At 37.1% G+C, this 20,048-nt stretch overlaps 1 protein-coding gene across 1 annotated transcript in view; it reads left to right on the top strand.

Moving 5' to 3' along the window:
• The first annotated feature begins 1,505 nt into the window (after positions 1–1,505).
• The window catches only part of PPP1R1C (protein phosphatase 1 regulatory inhibitor subunit 1C), a 104,461-nt gene continuing 85,918 nt past the window's right edge, over positions 1,506–20,048 (top strand). Inside the window, exons 1-2 of the mRNA XM_069470096.1 lie at positions 1,506–1,844; positions 3,493–3,553. Coding sequence (XP_069326197.1) covers positions 1,764–1,844; positions 3,493–3,553 — 142 coding nt within the window. The 5' untranslated portion in view covers positions 1,506–1,763. The remainder of the gene's footprint in view (positions 1,845–3,492; positions 3,554–20,048) is intronic.

Raw genomic sequence — 20,048 nt, 5'->3', positions numbered from 1 at the left:
CGTAATTTATGTTTCTGTTCGACACTATAGGGATTAACCTGTCACAAGATTTTTGGCTTGGTCAGCACTGTTTGCAACTAAAAGTGCTTTCACATCCACATCTTTGTTTGCTCTTTTCCCTAGTGGGTATAGAAAACAACTTGAATAATGCATATTACTTTCTATATTCTTTCAGCAGAATGTTGCATACTTAAATCATCAAGATAGATTCCTGGTGCAGAATCAGAATTTAAAAAAAAGAAAAAGAAAACTTTACTTGTAAATACCACCTTTACTTGTAACTTTACTTGTAAATTGACCACTTGGAATAGTGGTCAATGTCTAAATATATTAAATAAATCCAAAAGCATGTTAAAAAATCTAGTATTCGTCAAATAATGCCTCTCAAATAAGGAAGTAGAGAATTCAAGTTCTTTTTTTTTTTCATTAAAACAACTTCATTTTTAGGCTTCCTTCACAAAAGTAGTAGAATGAATGAAGGTCACCCGGATATGCTACTGTCTTCTTTTTGACATTAACATTTGTGGCAATGAGGCCAGCGTTCCCCTGTTCCCTCACCACTAGCCAGTATTTATTCTGAAGATTGCCCTTTTATGCTTTTTTTCAAGTCCTTATCTTTGTTTTTTATTTTTTTGCCTTTTTTCCTTTTCTTTTTATAGATCAAGTCCTTATCTTTGCATACATCCCCACTATTGACAGCAAGCCACAGTGTTGAATGCCATTACATTTCCACTAATGTTTTCCAGTCATTTCTGTATTCTTCCAAGTCAGAAGATGTAACTGGCTCCACCGGGAAATGAGATAGAGGTCATTGCAGTAGCAGTGACTTCCAAGCTGTTTGCTAAATTTAGCTTTCCAATACTTTCCACTCTCATGAAAACTGTGAACTACAATTATAGAACATTGGAACAGAATGGCAGTCTAAAGGTCATCGAGTCCAACCCCCTTATATTTCTGATAAGAGAATGGGTACCTAGACATAGCCTGTGATTTGCTTGAGGCCACAGAGCTTGTTAATGGTGGAGATGAACTTGAGCAAAGATCTGCTCAGCTCCAGAGCAATACTGTCCTCACTACACCACAGATGCTCTGCCTTCTACGATCAGTCTAAACTAACCAGATGTCACAGCATAAATATAGCTGATATTATTGGTTGTGGCTTATCCTCTATGGCCATTCATCTATATGGTGGCTGAGTGTGAAATAGCAAAGGTGTCTGACTTGTAAGTTGCTACAAGAGAAATGAAATAATTCCATACCCAAACCCTGCCCCCAACTCTAAAAACTTCCTGCCTGATGTTCATCAATAATGAATGGCCCATCCCTGCAATACTCAGAGGGAGCTTACATTGCACTTTTGAGCAGCCGGTTAGTAATGTACAGTGGATAGAGCCTTTCTCTCAAATCCCAGGGCAGCAGGTCCTTCAAGGCTAGCATTGCATTTTCAATTAGCTGCTGAGTGAATGCTTGGCATGTGTATTAGTGAAGAGGCACACAATTAGCTTATTGTTCCTTTCTGTATTGTGCTGAGCGGATCCAAGGGATTGGTAGGGGAACAGGCAAGCCAGGCATCACTGTGGATGTTGAAGAAGGGAGTTCCTCAAAGCTCGGCATCTTCGCTTGCTCGCTCTGGAATTACAGCTATTTATTACGAAGCACTCTACGTGGCTTAGTGGAGAGTACCTGAGGAAACACATCCCGGACACCACTTGGGGTTAGTCTTTCTGAGCTCTTCGCCTCTCTGACCAATTCTCATCGTTATCATGGAGCCCAACAGTCCCAAAAAGATACAATTTGCTGTGCCTTTATTCCAGAGTCAGATTGCACCTGAAGCAGCAGAGCAGGTAAGTGATATAGCGTGGGGAGCAATTCCTGTAAGTAAGGTAATATTAACAGGCATTCTTGTCATGAGTTGAAAAGTTCTTTACCTTTTGAATTTGCCTAACTTTGGGACTTTTAGGATATGTGAATAAGAAATAAGTTGGTTTCTACAGGTACTTGTACTCGAGTTACATTGGGGGAACTCTTGGCTAAAAAGCAGCACTTTATTTGATACAAAATTAGTACCCAGTAGGTAAAAAATGGTTACATTAGCAATTCAGATTTGGATTTATAAATCTGTTTTTGCTCATTTAAATAACAGGTTCAACATTCAGGGCAACTTAACAAAACTGTCAAAATTAGCAACATTTATTTCATTATTTATAAAATAAAATGATTGCTTTAGCAATAAAAGCCTTAAATTCTAGAATTATTTCAGATTATAGGCCTAATATTTTATTTTAATATGTTTTTTCATTGTGGATCTGAAATATATATGTAATTTATCACAGGATTTGTAGGTATATGTATAATTTTAAACATATTTTAGTCAGACATTACAAATAGTATTTTAATATTTCTTGGATTTTTTTCCCATATCTACTATGGGTTTACACCTGTATCACCTTTCATACTCAGATTTACTTAAACTCTTGATGCAATGATATCACTTAAAAGATCACTTGTGATAAAACTATAACTGTTGGGAGGCAAAAATAAAGAAATTTATGGGAACATCAACCTGATTCATGAATTTCTTAAAACCTAAATTGTTTCTGAATTCTTTCCCAAATATTTCATAAAGGACTGAAAAATAATTATTGAATCTGAGACTCATAATTTTTTAGGATGTTTTGACAATCTGAGTTAGATCCACCCAGACTCAGGCCAGTTAAATATAACCTTGAACATGTATCTATGCTGAACAGGGCATTGCTTCTATCATGGATGTCATTGGAGAGGATGTCATTGGTAAATTTTATTCTCTATCCTGATGATGCATAGTTCAGGAATTTACCTATGAATGAGTGTATTAAAGAAATAAAGGATATCAGAATCAAGAGATTCTAATAATATGCTCTTATATATAAAATAAACAAAACCCAATCTTTTTGTTTTTTTAATGAATTATATATTCTCATAAGATCCATATTCATTATTTGCTGTTTTATTCTAAATATTGTACTAGAAATTTTAAAAAACTAATAATGTTAATGGAATTTAAAACTCATGCTGTTAATTTAACCAGGACACCTGCTAGAAATAGGTTTCTAAACACCTCTTACGCCCTTTAGAAATAAGGATAATGGCTCTCAAAAGCATCACCAATATTATGAGGCTCCAAGAGATACATTAACATTAGAAAATCATCCCTATACCTTCACTGTATATTAATTTTCAGTGACATCATTTGAGTATATACAATTATTTCTTTTTTTGTGTGGAAATGTAGCTTTTTGGTCAAAGAATGTGATAGTAATGTCTGAAAATTCTACTGTCTAGCTTTCTATTATTCCAAAATAAAATTAGTGAATACCTACTGTGTGCCCTCCAGAGGTTTGTTTTTGTATGTTGGGAAAAGATGAGAAAGAGACAGCTTTGCAAACTGTAGAGTAACCTGGGGCAGTGTTTGATTCTCACTGATATTAGCCGGGCCTTTGTTGTTCACAGATCAGGAAAAGAAGACCTACACCCGCATCACTTGTGATTCTCAATGAACATAACCCCCCAGGTAAAGAAGCATGATGTCTTTCACACTGACAGAACAGAATAGAATTATTTGAAGAACATTCAAGAGCATGTCATTACCAAAAGGTTTCAATTCAGGATTTCCATTAGCAAGACTCTAACAGAGCTTGCTAATCTATAAAATGGATCATAAACAAAACCAGAAATAAATATTATAGAAACTGTCTCAACCAACAGCCTGCTTTTCCTCTAGAATGACACGTTAGTGATGATATGCTCTGAAATGTTTCATTAGCAGTGTGTTCAGGTGCTTGTGTGGAATCTGGTTCAGTGCTTATTAATGAGGCTGGCAGGAAGCTGTTTAATTAGGTTTCAAAACTCAAATTACAGCCCTAAAAATGCTTATGTCTTTAAAGAATAGGGTTTAAATTTATGAAAGGTTTTCTCAGGATGGGCAATGACCCAGCGTTGGCTACAGCTTTGTTGCTGATGTCATCTCTGAATAATGCAATTGACAAGTAACCAGATCAATTTTCAGCATTGCCCATTTGAGAGCCATTCTAAACAGTTGCATCCATTTGTTGAGGTTTTATTTTCCATTTCCTGTAAAAAGTAAAACTGCATTATTATTCCTGATAAAGGATTATGATCTATGATACAGAAACATTACTTACTTATTGAGTGGGTTGATTTTTGTCTCACATTTAAGTGTTGCCTCTGGAAATACAAGTAGCATAGGAAAGTTCATGACATTAATTTGTTACCATGCAGAACTTGGTGTTGAATTTTTTGTGGGTATAAACAACAATGGATGACGGCCGGGCGCGGTGGCTCACGCCTGTAATCCTAGCTCTCTGGGAGGCCGAGGTGGGCGGATCGTTTGAGCTCAGGAGTTCGAGACCAGCCTGAGCAAGAGCGAGACCCCATCTCTACTAAAAAATAGAAAGAAATTATATGGACAGCCAAAAATATATATAGAAAAAAAAAAAAAATTAGCCGGGCATGGTGGCGCATGCCTGTAGTCCCAGCTACTCGGGAGGCTGAGGCAGGAGGATCGCTTGAGCCCAGGAGTTTGAGGTTGCTGTGAGCTAGGCTGACGCCACGGCACTCACTCTAGCCTGGGCAACAGAGTGAGACTCTGTCTCAAAAAAAAAAAAAAAAAAAAACAAAACAACAATGGATGGACAAAAAGAGTTTGAATAGTGGGAACAAAAATGTGTGTAATAATAGGCTATAATGAATGATTTGTTTTAAGAATACTGGGGTGAAATGGTCCTTGACTTTTCAGACTCCTTTCTAATTAGAATAACACATGAAAAAGAAGTAAAATTATAATAGAATATTCATCATTGAGCCCAAATGCAGGGAAATTTTCAGCTGGTGGGAAATAAGTAAGCTAATTTGTTCCTGTTGAAAACAAAGAATTATAATTTGATCATGTATCTTTAAAGTGCTATAGCATTTAAAAGTCATTTTCAAATATATTGTCTCAATAAATGTTAACTTATATCTGTTTGAATAAGGGGTGCAAGTGGTATGCACTTACAGTTTACAAGTAAATATAAATAAGTGAACATAATGACAGTCTTCTCAGTTTGGAAGTGATCTTATTAATTCATCAATTTTCCAGCACTGCCTTGCTCACAGGGGCAGACATTTCCAGAGTGTCCTAAAACTATCTTCCCTATGCCAACCTTGAAGAGTGCTGCCTGTTTTGATTTCTAGGTGTCCTTCTGCCTTCTAGAGAGCAGTTGTCAGAAGTCTGCAGGCATTGTTACTGTGTGAACATAGTAGCGAAGTCATGCAAATGACCTTCGTGGCTCTCATTTGAACCCCCCAAAATAGTAACTACTGTTTCTTAAGTGCCAAATATGTGCTATTTTACAGATGAGAAAAGGGTATATCAAGGAAATGAAGTGACTTTTTGGTGAAGCTATTCCACTAGAAGTGACAGATTCCAGAGACAAACTCAGATAGTTCTGATTCTAAAGTCCATGCTTTTCTGCTGATGCCATCCCTGAAAATTTCAGTTTGCATTACATGGTGAAGGCTTTGTAAATGTGACCAGACATTCAGGCCTTATAAACAAGCAACCCCAAACTTTAAATAAATCCTGTGTCTGGACCACTTAGCTAAGATTAGGAATTTTAGTTAAATATCCCTGGGATCCAGATTTAGTTTCTCTCTAGAACCTTTTCTTGCCTCCCAATTCTGGATAGCATTGCCTTATTTCCCTAATTGACCGCATCCTTCTCTTTGTTGTTGTTTTTTATTTGTTTGTTTGTTTTGTTTTGTTTTTTAGCACCAGAGAAATAACTCACCTTAGTAATATCATCTTCCTGCATCTTCATCCTCCTTTGTGGAAACTAGAATAGTTTACGACAGACTGATCAGCCTTTCATCAGTGTGTGTGGCAACCAGAAGTTTTGGGCTAGTCATGGGTTCTTGCATCAAAACTCCCCAATACTCATAGTTTTCCTAGCAAAAATTATGTAGTACCATGGTTACTGGGGAAATAACTCTAAGGATTCAAACTAACTAACTAACTAACAGCAAAAAGAACACCAAAGTGAACCAAAGTTGCATACAGTCTTTATTAGCCATGTGGTCTTGGGTAAGGGATATCTCTAAGCTTTATTTTCTCATCTATAAAATAGGAATTATAATGTCCTTTCTTTCTACCCTACAGGATGGTTGTAATGATCAGAAGGGTTAACATGAACACACCTTAAAAATTGCAGATTGCAACAAAATTGCAAACTTTTCAACAAAAGTGCAAAGTGTCATTAAGTGATGTGTTCTGGAATACAACATTTGCATGTGATATTTAAGAGTTAAGGTATAACAAAAATAACAGAATCTTCATAGTCTCATCTGTAGTGAATATTTCTGCCCTACCCAATAATTCTTTGTTACAAACATTATCTGAACACTGTCTATCAAATGCAACAAAACAAATAATAACAGCAACAACAAAACACCTCGTAAGTGTTAAATGACCTTTTTTTAAGCAACTCTTTCTTCTGCCCCTCGAAAGCAATGTGTTCTTTGACAAACAAAAATTGAGTAGAGCTTTAAATCCCGGTAAAACTGCACAACTGTCTTCAATTTACTAAAATTACCCCAAAAATAATTGAGTGTTCTTAGAATTACCTGTCATTAATGGTGTTTAAAATTCAAATCCCTACAAATCTTTCTTTATTGTCAATTAATAAAGCAAAGAAAATTAAATTCTCCATTATAGAAACATGATAAACCCTTTTAATTCATATGATAAGATCAGTGTATTGCAATTATTGTGACGCAAATTAAACATAGCTTACTTTTTTTTACCTTTTCAAGAGTTTTCAGAAATAGTCAATTATAAAAGAGTATTTAAAAGAATGATTTTAGATTTACATATGTATACACATATATATATGCATTCTCTTTGTAATTGGTAGAGGAGAAATTGAACAGAAAGATAATTCAACACGTAACTCAGATTTTTTGTTTGTTTGCTAGTTCATCTGTGCTGCTCTAAACACATAGATGAGGTAGGCACCTGATTGGTTGGATTCCAGGGGCAATAAAATGTCCCGTCAGTCCGTTTATAACAAATGACCTAGAATTCTCAGCAATAGAAGCACTGTGGAAACAGATACTTAATCTGTTAAAGATATATCACCCTGTGGCATGGATTAGTAAATCAGTTTAACTCAAAATAATAGGGAATGGAACAAAAAATTTTTTAATTGAAGGCATCAAGTCTGGGAAAATTTAATAGCAAAGGGTGTGTCTTTATGGTAGAAAAGGCAAAAACAATGTAGTTGCTTCTAGGAACAACTCTGATCAGCAAGGTGACAGTAAAAAGATACTAGAAGCCTGAGATAGAGGTGTAGGGAATCATCAAAGACAAATTTCATACTTTTAAATGTTTTCTGGGGCTACCAATGTGAGCAACCTTTGCAGCAAACTGCTTCTCTTTCTGTATTTTCAGTTCCTCTTCTGATTAAGGCTTACTTATGATAAGCTCTCTGAAGCTATACAATAGAGCATCACTGTCTATTCTTGCACTGTGTGCTGTTTGCTTTTACTCTTGTATAATCTATAGTTAACTGGTTTGATTCCTATATTTTTATCTAGAGAGATGCCTACACATAAATCCTCCCTAACTAGAAATAAATGGCAAAGCCACTTTCTGTAATTTGTTCTATCACATTTATAGACTTACTTAAACATTACTTGTCTTTGAGTAGAATTATGAGAAGACTGTATGTTTGGCTATCAGTAATAGAAATCTAGAGTTAGAAAAGGATTTCAGAAAACACCTAGTCTAACTGCACATCCACATGACACACATACATAAACCAACCCAAGTCCCTGAGACTTGCTCCATTTTTATATACCTCAGGAAAGAGGCATACAAACCGTAACTACTCCTGGTTTTCAATTCCAGGTCTGATCATTTTAGATGTTAGAAAATACAGTTTCTCATACCAAGCTTGAGTATATATTCTCAACTTTATCTTAAAATAATTCTTCATTTATAATCTCTTCAATAAAATTTCATGTTTCATCTTTTAAAGTACATGAAAGAATTCTTTATTATTTTCTTTTCTGGATTGACTATCCCAACATCCCTATGGGCCTTAATAAACTCTATCCAAATTCTCCCTGTCTCTCTGCCTTTGGAGCCCAGAGTTGGACACAGTCTTCCAGCAAAAAGCCAGCCTAAACCAGTCTTTCTGAATATTAAAGCTTGTGGCATCCACTCTTTTCCATTTACTGTTAAGTAGAGACAATATGGTTACAATTATATTTAATGGACCTGATGCTCATTAAACATGAGTGCACTGTAAGAGGCCTGGAGCTAAGTGAAGATTTGGGTAAGTATCCAGGAGTTTTTGTGTCATTTAAAAGCTTGTTGTACATAAAAAAAGTGGGATCAGAAACATGATGTAAAACAGGGTTTTTTTGTTTGTTTCACAATATTTATTGAACTTCCTATCAGCCAAATTTTGGGGAGATCTATTTTCTCTCTGACTCCTTTAAATCCAAATATTCTTAGAAATTAGAAATAAAAACAAAGGTTATTCTTACATGCCTCAAGATCCTAAAAATTAGTTAATATGGGACATATGAGATATGTGAATTAAATGTCACACTATCTCCTTTCAAACTTGATAGCAGCAAGTCAGGTCACTAGAGAGAACTGGGATTTCTAATTGTTTGGGCTATTTGGCTCTACAAACTGAAAAAGAAGCCACAGTCCATTCTTTATGTAGCATATGACTTTCTAAAGGAGGTATGCATTTCAGGACTCTCGAATGAAGTTAATAAGCTTTTCAAGCCTCTGGGTTTAGAATTCCAAGACATTGAATGATAGCTAGAAAATAATGGTGAACTTAAGACTGAGTTGCTCAAAACATAAAGGGCCTCCAGAAATTTCTGATGATGTTCTCCTTATCCAAAAATAATGGGAGGTTTTGCAGGGTTAACAAAATGAAAGTGGGAATCTATTTCTAGTATCAGAGCATTCAGGTGCACAACATCTCTTTTCATGAAGAACCTCTATTTTACAAAACAAATGATTGTGTGGATGAAAGGCAGTTGGGCACCTTGTATGGAGGCTCCAGGGATCATACTGAGAATTTTTCTAGGACTTTTAAGGATGGGTAAGACATTGTCAGGCACAGAGTTGGAGATGCCTGTCATCCCTCCCTAGGGACCTCCAATCAAATGTATTCAAATAAAAGCTATTCATTCTAGCCTGTAGTCCACACAGTCATATTGCATTTTAAGTTTTCTCATATTCTTTGGGAATATGGTTGTAATTCAGTCTAATCCAAAACCTTTGCTGATTGTTCACATTTATTTTGCCTTATCAGTATTAATGACAGTATAAGGCAAAGAACACTCCAATGTTTGAAGACCATTAAAGTGTTATCTAGTATTAATTTCTAATTTCTAATTGTCAGAAAAGCTTATTTTTTTCTCAGCATTTAATAGCTATAAATTACTGAATGCCAAACCATATTGAATGATTTAAAAGCAAGTGACGCATGTGGCTTTCAGTGATGCAGGTACTGTACAATCGATTGACTTATTTTCCCTTAACTATTCAATTTGTGCAGCCAAATAGCCCAATCAATTGGGATAATTGTGAGCCAAAAGTGAGGTTCCAATTCTTAATGGCAAGGTTTGCTATATTGTAAAGTGTTCAAAGGAACTAGTGTAATCTTCAAATTAAGTGAAATAAAAATGAGATGGCAAATTATAACATTGTGAAATATTTCTACTTTATTTTAGCAAGATTACTTTTATTCATTTTGAATAATAGCATATACTGTTCACCTTTTATAGAGATTTAAAAAATTAGAAATAACTTAGCAAAATATGACAGAATGATGATAGGACCAATTCACTTCATTTTTCTTGGTCTCCGTTTCCCTATTTGTAGGGCATATAGCACATGAAAATACCTGGAAAGGTACTTTTGCATGATGTAGAGAGGCACTGGCTTTGGAGGGAGATCTGGCTTTGAATCCTATCTCTGTCAATTACTGGTGGTGAGACATTGGGTGTGAACTTAAACTCGATGGGCTCTATTTCTTCCTCTCTTAAATACACTATTGAGGTATGAGAAAATGCCTCGCACAGTGCCTGCTACCAAGTAGATACTGAAGACACATCATCCTCCCATCTCATTGTATTTACACTGAGAAAATCTTGAGTTCTCCTAAAACCTGCATTTCTTTTTAAAAGATGGCTCAGCCCTTTTCCAATCCTGACTGAGTTAGGCTGTGGTAAACAGTGTCCCCAAGAAAGTAGCACTTGGTAAGGAAAAAGATCTACAATATCTCCTAATACATCAGGCGAAGAATACCACTGTGGAATTGTTATGTGTCCTATACTGTGGTATTGGTGCAACTGAACACATCTTGTTTGCAAATATGTTTTTCATGGAATACGAGTTCTTCAGAATTTTCTTTGATATAAGTGTGCTACCGAAGCTTAGGTTTTTCATAATGTTATGAAGAAACTATTGCAAGCAGTAGACATATCTGTGGCAGACTTGTGTTTTACCAAAAATGAAATTCATATTTTAATTTGTATGGGGCAAGAAAGAAGGTTGAATATTGAATATAAAAATCTTTAAGCGATATCTTTCAAGCATTCTGGTTGCTTACTTTTGACTCCACTGCATTTCTTCTCATTTCTTTTCATATGTCATCCCTGTGCTACCTTCTGGGTGACCTTTCTTTCTTTGGTTCCTTGAAATGCTTCTCTTATGCCAACTTTTAAGACTTAGTCTAGATGGACTCATTTGCATAAATTATTCTCCATCTTTTCCACCAATTTCTGTTATTTAAATAAATTGTAGCACAAGACTCACTTAAATCTCAAAAGCTTTCCCTGAATAATCTGACCCATTGTCTGGCTGTGTTATTCCAAGTCTCTTCTCTTACCTTCTACTCTTAAAGCTATTTATTGGTTTCATACATTCAATTCACTAAATATAATATTGAGTTCTTATTCTAAATCCTCTAGGAACATGTGGTCTAGGTAACAGAGAATAATATATCTGGATGCACTGGGATACAGCTGTAATAATAGAAATCCAGGCTGCTGAAACCACAGTAAAATTAATTCTTGCCAAGGCATAGAGGCATTTATTTATTATGCTCACTATTCTATAGAGCATTTGTATAACTTATTTTGATCTTTTGACTTTAAGCTTTTAAGGATTAGGGTCAGAGCTAAAACTTTACTATTTATTCCAAACTGTTAGTAGAGTAGATGTTAAATGCCCATGAGCTATTAAATTTAAATGAATAAAAAAATCCTCAAATCCAAAGTTAATCCATCAAACTTTTTTAGCACTTACTCTGATTAAGGTACAGTGTTACTCTTCTAGGGGATAAACAGGTAAGTCACCATCCCTACCATCATGAAGAAACTTACCTGAGACATATTTATAATTTGGCACATGTATTTTGATAGTAAAACTAATAGTATATGGCAAAAATACAAAATACACTTCTGTTCAGTACAGAAATGTCTATCACAGGACTTATTCAGAGCTAGATTATAATGTTGTAAAGTACAGTACAGAGACTAGGTTCTGGACAAAGGACAGCAATTATTTTGGAGAGACAGACATGTAGTACTCAGGAGTAGAGGCTCTGGAATCATTCAGGCCTGGGTATGAATCTCACATGGTTGCTCATTGCCTGAGTTTTCCCAGGAAATTGGCTCATCCTCCTAAGACCCAGTAAGTGAGGAAGCCGGGCTCATGTGGTTCCAAAATGCATGTTTCACCAAATATGGAATATATTCATTTGAAAGAAGACTAGTCTGAGTTCATTGAGTAAACAGATCCCCATTTTTGTGTCTGCATAGTAATACACAGATGACATCATTGTCAGTTCTGGGAAGCTTAACTGCACATTCAATTTCAAATTTAAGATTTAAAAAGTTATCAACAGCTCTTTCTAAATGCTTCTAGTTGATAGTAATATTCCACAAAACCATAAATGAGTGAATCTCTAACAAAATCTAGCTAAGCTGTGTCATTGATAGAAAATAATTATTTTCAAATTTCTTTCTTTTGGAATTGCTCAGGAGCAAGCCTTCAAGCCTTGGGATTTTCTATCCTTTCTCTCACCATTTTCTAGACCTGACTTCTACCGGGTAGTGACCTGACACTGTTGCAGCAAGTCCAGACACAATTTAGCAGCAGAATTTACCCAGGGCTTAAACTTACCCAGGCAGGTGACAACGATGAGGGGCTGGGCCCTGAGTAAGACAGCAGGTTCTGATGGGGACTGTAGTCTACTTGGAGAATGCAAGCTCCATCCAAGGCTTTCAAATTAAATGGACAAAACTACAAAAGAAATTTTAAAAACACTGTAAGAAATGGTGGCACCTACCTGATAAGATTTTAGAGATGCTGGAAAGTACCTCCTTAAATCAGTTTCTGTAGTATCTGAAATCTCACCATTTGAAGTTGTTGCTATTAATTCTAAAACGAAAGTACTCTTGCAGATGTAACACATTGTCCTTGACACCTTAGAAAAGTAGTCTAAGTAGTCCACCTGGGGCTCAGGAAGGACCTGTGAAAGCCAGAGATGCAGGGAGAGGCAGGTCCTGGAGCAAATGCCCCAGCTGTGGTGACAGGGAGCTCAGAATTCACCTCTTCCCTGTCAGTCTGGGTGCTGTCCTGGCCTTCTCCATACTCTCTGTCTGGCCTCTTCAGATCTTTGCTAATATTTCAGGGGTTCCCTGCACATATTGGGAAATGTTACGTCCACATCTCTGAGTCTTCTCTGTGCTATGGGTAAAATATTATCTTTGAATTTAGCTCAATGACTTTATATCATTTAGAGTAATTTGATATAGTGACAATTAGAGTGCTTAAGAAAGCTATTTGTGGAATAAATTGCCAAAATCCGCATCATCACAGAGATATACTGACAGTCTGGTTAGAATACAATTACAATTCAACCTTGGCCATAATGCTGAGGAAAAAGTACTGAGTCAATTTAAAAAGCTAGGGAATTTATAATCTTTCTTTTTTGTAATCTTCTGGGAGCAATTTTCCATCATTATGGGAAACAATTTTCAGAATAACACTCTTTACATATAAATACATATTGACCTGCTTATAAAAATAGAACTGAATGCACAAAATGGAAGAATGAGAACAGTTATTTTGGAATCCAGTTTTTAGAATAATTTGCCTCATTGATGCAGTATCACTTTATGCTTTTTTTCCCCTGTCTGGTGATAAAGAACAGATTATTAGAAAACATATGCACAGATATCTACATGCATAAACACAGGCATGTATGCATATACAAGTTGATATCCAACTATATGTAAAACAAAACCATATAGGCTATTTAACCATGTAATAAAATTCATGTCCACTAAGTGACTTGACTTACAAAGAGGGTTGGAGCTGCCAAAGTGTCTAGAAAAGCTTTGTGAATGGAGGTTTTAAATGGAATACATTAAAAAAACTTTTTTGTTTCTAATCCTTTGAATTTGAAACCAATAGATTAAAAACTAATCACATTATTTTTAAAACCCTGAATAAAAAACATTGAAATTACTGGCATAGATTCAAATAGTGAGATTTATTAAATTATTTTTAAAAAGTAATAAGAGTATTTTTAAAAATAAGTTGCATTTATTGAATATGAACACGATTTGAGATTATCTTCTCATTTGAGTGGGTTTCATATGCCTGTTGTCATGATTCATGGACGTAAGTATTACAACTGAGGATATAAAGTGAGCTCCTCCTGCCACCTCCTGAAAGTCAATGTCTAACTAAAATGTAGCTTCCATCTTTGGAAACAACTTTTCAACTCTTGACATCAGCATTTCTGTTAATTTTATCCTCATTCTTCTAATTGCTAAACCACAAAGCGTTGAAATCGTCTCTGACTCCTCTGTCTCTTCCTTGCCCCTTAAATTTATCAATGTCTCTTCCGTTGATTCTATTCTATAGGTTGAACCTGTTTCTCTATGTTCATGTTGCTTCTGCTGAGTCTGTAACACTTACTGCTTTATTATAGACCACACAGTAACTTCCAAACTAGTTTTCTATGACTTTAAAACTGGGAGATGGTTTTGTGTAGTGCTAAGAGCCCCAACCTTAGAATCAGTGGACATCGGTTTAAATCATGGCATGACTGTAAATCTCTGAGTCTTTGTTTCCTCCTTCAAGAAGCAGAGATCATGGTAACGCCAGCATTGGTTATGTTGCTGGAATCAAATGAGATGATACATGCTAGCAACAGTATTGATGCTAGGCTTGTTCTTTCCCCACTCTGGTTTGTGTGAGAGGCTTTTGGCAGACAAAATTATATCATGTGTGATTAACTATGGCAGCTTTACTTTTCATAATTGGTTCGTCTGAGCTCTGATTTATCTTATAATTTACCTGTCCTAGCTCTTAATTAATTCAGATAAGGCACATGGGGTCATCTCATGAAGAGCTCATATATTTTGTCATAGTCTACACGATTCTCATTTCTTCCTGTAAATAAGTTAGTCATTTTCTACACAGTGTATAGGACCTTTATTACACAGTTGTTGACAATTGTACTAAAGATGAGACTTGATTGAAAGGAAATAAATAAACAGAGGAAAGGAAAATAATTATGTCAGATTATGCTTAACATTGCCACTTTAATTTCTCCTTTACTTTTGGCAGAGGGATCATAAAGCAGAATACAAGAACCTTGTTTATTTGCCGTAGGAACTTTCCTATTGAAAATAATTTTTCAAAACGTATAAGGATTTCAGATCAACCAGGGACAGGCTGGACAAGCTGGATTTGCTCCTGAAGCACTGTAAGGATTATCCCCTCTTTCTTCGTGGATTCCAAGTACTTCCCACTTTCCCTTGATGATCGAAAGGTTTTCAAGTAACAATGCCAGAGACCCACTCACCATCACATTTCAGTCAAGTAAAGTGGCATCAATGATTGAGCTAAAATGGCTCATGTCAAAGCCTACCATAGGTCATTTTACTTGTTGAATAGCCCAGAGTTCCTGCTTCATTTAGCCAACAAAGGACTCTTTTAATTTAATGGCCTGGGTTTGGCTGCAAATATTTTCACACTAGTTCTACAGTACACAGTCATCATAGGAATCAGGGAAGACATGAGCTATACTTTTCTTTATTTTATTTTATTTTTTTAGTGCACCAACATTTTTTTCTTTCTTTAATTGTTTTCATAAGTGCTCTCTTATACCTATATATATTTTTTCCTTAGCTGCTCCAAAGTGTCTGATAACATTTTGACATTTTGGTTTCTTTTTCTCCTCCTTTCCTCCCTCCCTCCCTCCCTTCCTTCCTTCTTCCCTTTGTCTCTCTCTCTAGCTGTTTCTTTATTTTTTTAATTTGTATAAATGTATGGGGCAGCTGTACTCTTTATATAGAATAGTTACAGAATGAGGAACATATTTAAAATATATTTCGAAATATATTTAGGACATAAAAGACAAAATAATACCTCTGAACTGCAAGTAAAATAATTTAAAAAGAAAAACATAAGCTCAAAGGCAAATTTAAAGAAAATAATAGTAATGTGTGTTACTTTTGGTAGTTTCATAGTTTGCAAACCTATTTGTTCTATAATGTCATTTCAACAAGTCTGTGAGATGAATATTTTAACCTCCATTTTACTGAGGAAGGTGATAGGGTAGCTCTTCAAGCTCAAAAAAGCTAGTACGTTAGTAGGTTTGAAATTGAAACAGGTTATCCAGCCAAGGTCAATGTACTTCCCACTACATTAATAACATTTTTATTTTGTAAATAAGCAACATCATACTCTTGCTATTTTGTCTTCCTCGTGGATGTAAATATAAGTAAGTTCCTCACTGTAGCGTGGCCAAGTGAGATTCTGTTTGATATTATATACAATATACACTTCTTTCTTTATTGCAAAGTGAGTAGCTACAAATGCTGATGCATAACCCACTGGATTATCATGAGCGCCTACATTAAATATTTATGGGTGTAATTTAAAGTAGGCTTTGAAACATGACACACAGGATGAACAAAGTTCTTGGAATCATTTCAGCAAGAATGAATTTTAGTAGTAGAGGACTTGAGCTGGTTGTTTCATTGTTTTAGTATAGACATGCTTTGAGTTAGGCATCACAGGTAATTAGTGACTGCAAATGCCTAGAGAATTTTGCATGATGATGATTTTGGGACTCCTTGAGTTTTACAGGACAATTTAAAGCCTGGACATGTTTTGTTTAAAGACTAACTTTATTCATTTGCTGTTTTTAAATTACTCACATCTGATTTTAAAGTGTCAACAAAATTATAATGCCGGAAAACTGAATATATAATATATTTGGCTGCTTTCTTACAAGAATATAGGAGTTCAAGAGTTCAATCCAATACCATCAAATAGTAACAATCTCTATCCCACTGAATGGTCATACACTTTCTTCCTATGTTAACTAGGTATGTGCCCAGATAAATAGGGGCTAGGTTTTCTTTTCATTTCCTTTGAATTGTAAAATAAACATTTTATACAGTAATTCTCCTTAAACTATTTCCTTTGTTAGCAATAAACTGTCAGGGAATAGTTAGCAACTTTGCAGTCAAGACTGAAAATCAAACAGTTCACTACATATCAAAAGCATTTAAAATTACACAACTGCACCCAAAAATCCATTGGATTTGTTTGCTAGTAAGATCTCTATGTAAGCAGAACTTAATGATTATAATAGGGAAATCATTTTAGAGTGGACCTTGTACTGTATCCCTCCTTTTCCTTACTTTTTATACAAGGAAACCATGGAAACAACTTGCTCCCACCCCAGTAAATTATTTGCAAGCATACATACATATAGCTTCACATTAGCACATTCCAGCTGCTATATTATTTTCTGACTGAGTCAGACATGACTGTGTTCTATTTATTTCTGTTATCTGGGTACTTATTAACGTGTCTATCATTGTGGACATACTGCTTTTATATTGCAAAACAATGAGCTTGTAGCAGGCACCAGCTCTGTTTCCTCATTTCCAACTTAGAATCTTGACAGCCTTCTTGGCATTTTTTCCTGACAGCCTATAACCTACTTTCTGTCAAGATAAATTTTTTTCCTTTTAGTATTAAAATTTTCTGTGTAACAGCTGGAGTTTGGAATTGCTCATTGTTTTTAGAGCTATAGGTCTACATTTCACTTCAGTGAAAAATCAGAAAGACGTTAGCATTGAACTCCTTATGAGAAAATAACTTTCTTAGATATGAAATAAATTCGAAACTGTGACATAAAATCAACTGAGAAGAAATACAATATGATTTCTTATTCCAAATGTTACACTCTAAGGGATGTGGGCAAACTGAAACAGAAACAAGACAAAAAATACCTTAAAATAGCATTTCTACATAAGTTATTAGATTTACATTTTTATTAATAATAATTATCGGCAGGAGGAGGGGCAAGATGGCGGACGAGAAACACTGCCAGCCAGAGTGTCTCTTCAAGAAAGACAGATTTTAGAAGAAAGTGAAAAAAAATAAACAGGCAAACAAACATAGATCTGATGAGGGTAGGAAGGAAACGTACCTGAAAATACAGGAGACTCCACGGGAAGAAGTCGCTGAGGAGAACTGGAAGGAAAAGGCGCCTGAGAGGCTTGGAGACCAGCGGCAACGGTAGGTCGAGTGGTTAAATTTCCCCTCCCTTGCATCTCAGACTGCGGGTGGACTCCTGAGCGGCTGGAGAGACCTGCCAACACCAGCCCAGAGATGGCCGCCACCAGTGAGTGGTGAGCCTCTCATGCTGACAGGGCACCAGGCTCCCGGCTCCCTCCGGGTACCTCCCGCCCCACAGACCCCAGCCCATCGGCAGGCGCCATATTTCTTCATTCTCTCTTCCCCCTTTTCTACCTACGGCTGCCTAGAGAGACAATTTTAGCCACCACTTGGAGGCATCTGCAGGGAACAGGGCCTTTCTTTTTGGGGCCCTACAGCGAACTGAGGGGTACTCAAACTGTGAGCTTCCTACCCGCTGGCCCTCTCAGGTGCCCCTTGCCTGGTGACTCTAGGAGAGCGGGGCAAATCCTGAGGTGGAGAGACATCGATCCAGCTGGGGCATCCTGTGGGTGACTTGAGACCAGCACTCCACTCCCTGGCAGGGTCAGGGATTGATCTCCAGGGCCCAGGGGACAGGCCTGCAGACCAGATCCTGTTCACCCAGGTCTCAATCTCATTGCCCCAGGGCATACATAGGAGGGGTATTTGTGAACGAGCCTACTGAGGTATGTCTGCCTTCAGGGGCAGATTAGCGTGCTTGAGGGGCAACCCTCCTCCCATGGGAGGGCCCTGCGCCCAGCTCAGGCTGCGATCCTGGGCAGGTACCCTCCTGGCCGGCATCACAGCCTGGGGAGATCTGCTGGCTTGAGGTCCTGCCTGCTGGCAGATGCTGGGGAGAAACAGTGTAATAGGGGAGGGTAGAAAGGAGCAAGGCCTGCTCCACACTGCAGGTCTCAGACACCCCCCACCCCAACATGCAGATTTTTTGGCTGAGTGGGGCCATTTTAGCCCCTCCCTGACAGCTTTGCCCAGAAGTGGAGAACACAACTATTACCCCTGCCAACAGCATTTGTGGTGCTTGAGGGCAGGCTCACCCAGCCTAGCCCCACCCAGCCTCACTCCCCCACCTGCCCCTGCTGAGGTGGAGAATAAGGACACATCTGGAAGTCCCAGGGCACCACCCACCACCTGAGACACTAGAAGGCCTCTCCAGAGGAACAAGAACTGGTTACAGGACCCCAAAACAACACTGCAGCTTGCTCTTCCCAACAAGCACCACCTACTGACAGGGAGGTCATTTTGCACACCCTTTCACTGCATATACTGATTCATCATACAGGGTGTGGTCGAATTTCACCCACAAACACCACCTACTGGCTCAGAGACTAAACAGGGCATGCCATTATCCAAATGAAAATCTAAAGGTAAGAAGCAATAGCTGATCCAGATGGGAAGGAAACAGCGAAGGAACTCTGGAAGTATGAAGAATCAAATGGAAAGCACACCCCAAAAAAGGGAACACCAGCTCTCTAACAATGTACATCAACCGAATTCAGAACACTAAAATGACAGAAGAATTTCGAATGTCGATTGTAAGAAAATGATATGTAAGAGAAAATGAATAACCAATACAAAGAAACCACAAAAAATATTCTAGGACTTGGAAGAAAAATTCACTAAAGAAATTGAAATATTAAAGAAAAACCAAACAGAACTTCTGGAAATGAAGAATTTATTCAAGGAATTACAAAACACGGTAGAAAGCCTCAAGAACAGGGTAGATCAAACAGAAGAAAGAATCTCAGGGATCAAAGATAACACCTTTCAATTAAATAAGTCAGTCACAGAGGTAGAGCAAAGAAATAAGAGAAAAGAGCAAAGCCTACAAGAAATGTAAGATTAAGTGAAGAGGCCTAATGTGAGAATAAGAGGCATCCCTGATGATGAAGAAGAAATTACACAAGGGTTGGATAAGCTATTTGAGGATTTACTAGAGAAAGATTTCCCAGGCCTTCTAAAAATGTAGATATCCAGGTACAAGAAGTTCAAAGGACTCCTGAGAGATTTATCACAAACAGGAAGACACCATGACACACAATCAGACTGACCAAAATAACCACCAAAGAGGCCCTCCTATGAGCTGTAACATGAAAGAAGCAGGTAACCTACCAAGGAAAACCCATCACAATAACTTCAGACTTCTCAACTGAGACCTTACAAGCAAGAAGAGGCTGGGGCCCCATTCTGACTCTTCTCAAACAGAATAATGCCCAGCCTAGAATCCTATACCCTGCAAAACTAAGTTTTGTATATGAAGGAGAAATAAGGACCTTCTCGGACAAGCAAAGACTGAGGGAATTCACCAAGATAAGACCTGCCCTCAAGGAAGTACTCAAAACAGTATTTGGGCCGGGCGTGGTGGCTCACGCCTGTAATCCTAGCACTCTGGGAGGCCGAGGTGGGCGGATCGTTTGAG

This window comes from Eulemur rufifrons, chromosome 1 (genome assembly GCF_041146395.1).
Source record: "Eulemur rufifrons isolate Redbay chromosome 1, OSU_ERuf_1, whole genome shotgun sequence".
NCBI lineage: Eukaryota > Metazoa > Chordata > Mammalia > Primates > Lemuridae > Eulemur > Eulemur rufifrons.
This window is presented reverse-complemented; position numbering and strand designations above follow the sequence as displayed.